This window comes from Branchiostoma floridae, chromosome 13 (genome assembly GCF_000003815.2).
Source record: "Branchiostoma floridae strain S238N-H82 chromosome 13, Bfl_VNyyK, whole genome shotgun sequence".
Taxonomy (NCBI): Eukaryota; Metazoa; Chordata; class Leptocardii; order Amphioxiformes; family Branchiostomatidae; genus Branchiostoma; species Branchiostoma floridae.
This window is the reverse complement of record NC_049991.1, coordinates 16,923,677-16,929,676: the sequence shown is the minus strand read 5'-3', so window position 1 is coordinate 16,929,676 and position 6,000 is coordinate 16,923,677. Positions and strand designations below refer to the sequence as shown.

At 43.0% G+C, this 6,000-nt stretch overlaps 1 protein-coding gene across 1 annotated transcript; it reads left to right on the top strand.

The window, feature by feature from the left end:
• Window positions 1–363: 363 nt before the first annotated feature.
• Window positions 364–4,265, top strand: LOC118429536. Its single transcript, XM_035840056.1, has 6 exons — window positions 364–570; window positions 1,048–1,212; window positions 1,589–1,726; window positions 2,315–2,456; window positions 2,871–3,044; window positions 3,585–4,265. Exons 1-6 carry the CDS (start codon window positions 376–378, stop codon window positions 3,752–3,754), a joined length of 984 nt encoding a protein of 327 aa, XP_035695949.1. The 5' UTR covers window positions 364–375; the 3' UTR covers window positions 3,755–4,265.
• Window positions 4,266–6,000: the final 1,735 nt, after the last annotated feature.

The window sequence follows — 6,000 nt, the reverse complement described above, 5'->3', positions numbered from 1 at the left end:
AGTCTCACGTGCGGCAACCCTCAGTCGGGCCAGCTTAACGACGTCTATACACACGGTAAGGGTCCGATATACGACATTCGCCATGCGACTGACTGAGGACCGGACACAGAGAAAATTCTGGAGAAATTCTTGTATGTGTCGTATAATATCCAGCTGTTTTATTAGGCAAAGGGTTGCGGTAGATCGTTGTGGACAGTGGTGGATTCCCCTATAGCTTCACAGAAGTTCCGAAAGGAAATAAATCGTTTTATAACGACCAGTCTAATATGTTGTTGTTTACAATTTCAATCTGCAGTAAACTCTTTTTACTGCTAAATCATTCACATGTACAGTGTTTAATTGGCTGACCCTTTCTCAGCGCTTCACGGGAACATCATGTACTTCCCCATGGACGAGAAGCGAGACGAGAACGAAGAGTTTGTCGGCAATCCTCCTGCCTATGGCTATAACGGCGCCAGCCTCACGGACGGGATCGTCGGCAAGGCGCTGACCCTGAACGGGAACGTCCAGTACCTGAAGACTCTGCCTCTGGAGGGGACGTGTCTGGGCAGCACTGTAAACTGTGAACAGGTCTGTAGTACAATCGACTGGCAGGTCTTTCTCTTCTTTTGTATTATATGATTAGGCGCAGTATTCCGCTAATACGAAATGTATCAACGGATACTAGCGAGGATGCTATATATACGAATGGGGTGAGTATTTAAGCCCATCGTATATTTCGTGATGACGGTAAAACATGAAATTTGAGAGAAAACTGCAAACTATGAAGGCAAAGTTTACGCATTCCAGTGTAGAAATTCTACATTGCTTTGGCAATCGATAATTGCGTCCAACAGCGACGACGCATTTTGTACTTGTACTAAGTATTCTGATTATGTGCCTTAACCATGGTTAATTTCGATGAATACACAGAGGAACATTATTCCATCTTGAACATTTCTTTTATTTTGTTCATATTTCTCTTTGTACACATTCCAGTAGTGTTGACCACCTCTTAGTACTGACCGTATTCATAGTATTGGCTGTATGTATCTTCATCATGATCAGGGTTTCAGCATTGGCATGTGGATCAAGTTGATGTCCGAACCATCGTCTGACCGCTACTTCCTGTCCAGTGGGGGTCACTTCCCCAAATCCTTCGGCCTTAACTTCTACTACGATGTGCCGGACGGACCGGGATTCTGGATTACCTATGTGGAAGAGTGGTGCACGGTAATAACAAGAAATTTTTACATTGTTACAGTATTTCATAGAATGGTAAACCGATTCTTTCTGTTGAAAAAAGGAATTTCGTTATGTATACATGTACTTTTATGTACAATAGGAAGATAATTATCTTTGTACAGCAACGGTAAGATATTAAAGTATATATTTAGTATCCTAGACTTTTGTAGGAACAATAGATCACTGTTTTTCATTACGTGATACCACGTCATTGCAAGGAAGTATGAATATTCCCCCACAAGTTATGATATGATATAGATCACTAGACATATTGTATCCATTTAAGGCTTCAAAGCTGGTGTCTTAGGCCAAAGAGGACCATCAGGACCTAAACGCCTTGTTGAATTTTTCCTGCCCGACCTAGACTCACTTTTCCCTGCCGATCGACGTGTGGATGTACCTGGTTCTGTCCTGGAGACCGTCCTGTGACATCAGCATCCACATGAACAGCACCATGATCAAGTTCACCTCCACTCCCAAGCGGATGAGACGAATGGAGAAGGTCTGAAATCACATTTTGTCATTTGGTTATACCCTATACCACATACTAGTCTTTTGTACAAATTGTACAAAATACAAATTGTGGCCAGACATTTCATTTCACTGCTTTCCAAACTGCGTTGTAATGTCATCCATCTTGTAGTTACTTCAATGTGCTCTTTTGGTTTTATTGTAAAACCAGCATGACCGCAAATAAGATACGCCTTTGCATCCCCTCCACCCAAGACCACAGAGCTAGCATTCGGGTCCCAAAACCGGGGTTTCATACGCGTGTTTCATACGTATATGAAATTCATACGCGTATGAAACTCTCGTGGCGTACGAACTTGTGCGCGGCGTTCGTTGCGCGGGCAAGGACGTATGAAACCTCGATTGAATCATGGTGCTACCTGGATCACACACACACCCCACAACCCAAACCGAAGTCAGATACTTATTTACACCTGGGTGAATCGAAGTCGTGAAAGGGGCCTTTCTCAAACACACCATCATGCCTAACCACTAGGCTATCGGTGCCACTTTAACTAATTGCATACCACCAATTAAAAAAAAAACTTGAAACAAGAATCATTCCCTATCATGCTTACAGGATGAGTACACCACCCTGGCGATAGGAGCGCCCAACACCCTGAATGATGTTGCTGGCATCACCGGCGACTTCCTCCTGGACGAGGTTCGCTTCTGGGACAGGAAACTGACTGGGAAGGAAATCTACGAAGTCATGATGCATGGTAAGTGTGGAAATAGTGTATTAAATGTGTTTGGGGCCAAAATCCCAAATCCATCTGGCTTACATACAATACAAATCAATCTCCACAACCAGATAATTATAATATTACTCCCGAACGTTTCGAAAGACATCCATCACTCTTCCTCAGCATCATTAGAACGAATTGGCGGAACAATATCAATAGTATGATATGACATGTAGCTCGAAAAACAGTTGAACATGGAAAAGTCACTTACTTGTAATTGTTATGCGTAAATATGACTGATATGTGAATCATATAGGAATCTAGAATAGATGACCTCAACTGGCAGATCCCAAGGCCTGTCATATATCATAGGAAGATGTTAGATCAGTGCATTTAAAACCTGACGATATATTCTAAGTTCATAGATGATCTTATTATGTTTTTAAACAGACCTGAGGATGTCGGGAGATCACTACCACCCTCCGCCTGGGTCAAAGGTCATGAAGGGCAATTACAAGTGCAGCGGAGAGGAGCCGCTACTGGGCATGTGCGAGCACGAGGAGGACTCCTCATTGGCTGACGAGATCTGTGGCACAAACGCACAGGCCTTCGTACGCTGTGTCCGTAAGTCCGCTTAACGTTATTATATTAACAAGGAGGCCATGTTTATGTGTCTGCTCGATAGCGTAACTGATATAGAAGACAAATTGATCTGTATGCTTGTGGGATAGTAATTCAGACTATAGACTTAGATTAATGGTTAGTGCGAAGGGTAGGGTTAGGGTTAGGGTTAGGGTTAGGGTTAGGGTTAGGGTTAGGGTTAGGGTTAGGGTTAGGGTTAGGGTTAGGGTTAGGAGTTAGGAGTTAGGGTTAGGGTTAGGGTCACGGTATGGGGACAGGTTTCTAACAACACGAAATAGATCCCCAGCCAATGAATTTTAGGGAGACGATCAAGAATTTGTATTACTCTACCTACTTGATAATTGGGGTGGGGGTAATATCATGAATATTAGTCTGTATTCAAGGGAAGACGTATGAATGTCTAAAAACGAATGTCAACGCTACATAGACATTTATCTATGTAGCTTTATACATACATGTATAAGAAATTCGACTCCAGAAATACAAATATAAAAACCTTCACAACTTTCTCTCTCCACGCAGCTAACGGCTGGTGGGACGAGTGGTCTCCATGGAAAGCCTGTGAGAACGGGAAGCAGAGCCGCACCCGGAACTGTTACACCCCGTCTCCTCTCTACACGAGCAACTGTACCGACAGTCCCGGGCCTAGTGAGCAGATCAGAACATGCGTAGAGAACGATGAACAAAACTAAGGATTACTGAATGAAGAACTCTAATAATTGTACAAATATGACCACTGTGTTTAGTACAAGTAAGAACAAAGGCAACAACGAGCTATCACACGCGCTTTAGTCTTGAAAGTGAATCCGGCCTTCCATTGCTTCTTTGTGACTGTACCAAAGTAAGAAATGTATGTATTAGCATTAAGGATCGTTCCTGACATCTTTTCTAATGTGACGTGCACCCAGTTTAAGCTAATAATAGAGAGATGGGGAAGGTGTATCATGCAAATGTGTTCTTTTTCACTGCTTATATATTGTACATTTGGTGTACCACTTATTGGTCCTTTTTCGTTTATGTGACTGTATATAAGTGTTCATATCGATGGTTTTACCGAAACGCACAGTTTGGAGTGAACGGAACTTATAAATATAAATACACTATACTATTCTCATGTGTCACTGTTACTTGTCTACGTGTATAGTATATCTAAGCAGTCTCCGGCGAAGCAGTTTCAGTCCAGCACCAGTTAAGTAAGTAATATAAATGTAACATGATGAATAGTACAAGACTGGTATCCTCGTGCAAAACGTAGGCTGTGAATAAGTTAAACGATAATCTTCAGCTATCAGCTAAGTTAAACGGTGATGATAGCAATGTATCTAACCATCACAATAAACTATGTTTATCAGGAAACGATGTGTCTTTTGGTGCCTACTTTTCTTTAACATAAACCCCATGTCACTTGAGGTTTTGTTGATACCGTCGAATCAAGTACTTGTACTGAGCTACAGTTTCGAGTTCTAGGAACATGGAATATGAACACGACATAGCTCTCCGGTCATTATTTACCTTCACATTTTGAGTTCTGAAGACAAGATGAAAATGAACGTGACCAACTGCTTCACGTATGACCATTAAAGAGATCTTCACCCTCAATAAGGTACAAAAGTTACAAATATAGTAAAGTTCATTTGAAACACAACCAGGGCAGTATTCACATCCCACGTTTCGGTATCTGTCAGACACCATCTTCAGAATTTAGAACGACTGGATCTGCTTCTCGCTGCTACTTATAGCCGATGTAGGTGGCGCTGCAGCAGCCAGAATACCGTCCCAAACATGACTCAGTTTGTATCCCCCCTTATCTCGGTTCATCTCAGTTGACCGGAGCTGACTTCCTGATCCAAACAGCCTCCTTCATCCTGCGAGTTCGTCTGTTCTTTTTCTCTATCGATGACTCTAGAAACATGTTCCACAGTCATTATTTGCCTCCACATTTTTAGTTATTGAGGCAAGATGAGAGTGAACGTGGCCGACTGCTACAGACAGCTTTGTCACGAACCCTAACCACAAAGTTCGTGACCGTTAATGAGAGCTTCACCCTGAACGTGCACTAAACAATGAGTTATAAAACATACCACAAATGAACTTGAGCGGCATGATTCATGACCAATGAAGGTCTATGTCATCTTTTCTTTCAACCAAATTCAGCTCGTCGTCAGCCTTTGTCAAGTGTAGTCCTTGAAGCGACATGAGTTGTAAGAAATTGTCAGAAATGATGTCATGGTACAATGACGAGATGTTACCAAGGATCATATTCTTTATCTCCGTACGTAAACAGCGTATATAAGTCCCGGGCATTGCTTTATTTGCATAACCATTAAACTGCACAGTAAGCAGAAGCTGGACGCCTACTCTTTGCAATGAGTGCATTGGTATCTTTAAAGTGCTTGAGGTGCAGCTCTTCTAAAACACGGTGTACTAGTTCGAGCTAAGATTGTCATCTGGAAACTGCAACATTTTTGCGTTAACCTAAATGATGAAGGGCGTGATATTCATGGGTTGTGTATTGCTGGCATTGCTGCTCGTTACTGCCGTGGGGGCGAGTTTTAACCCTCGTTATGACGAGTTTTCCCGCGCCGTGACCCTGAACCGAACCCTGGTGGACATCCCCCACCGTCTGTTGTGCCACGAGCTGTGTCTTAAAGACGCCTCCTGCGCCTCCTTCCAGTACAACCAGACGTCTCAGGAGTGCAACATCAGCATCTCACCGGACAGCCTGGAGGACAAGCCCGGGGATGAAGTGGACGACTCGCTGCACGATCTGGATGTTGGCAGTATTCTTCCCGTGGCAGCCTACTCGGTAAGGACCTGGTTACACTCGTCGTAATACGTGTCATTCCATTGCGAACTAAGAGTATTCTTGGGATAGTCGTGCATTTGTTATGCAAAAATCAACTATCTGTAACAGAAAAGGTGTCTTAGATCCTGGTCG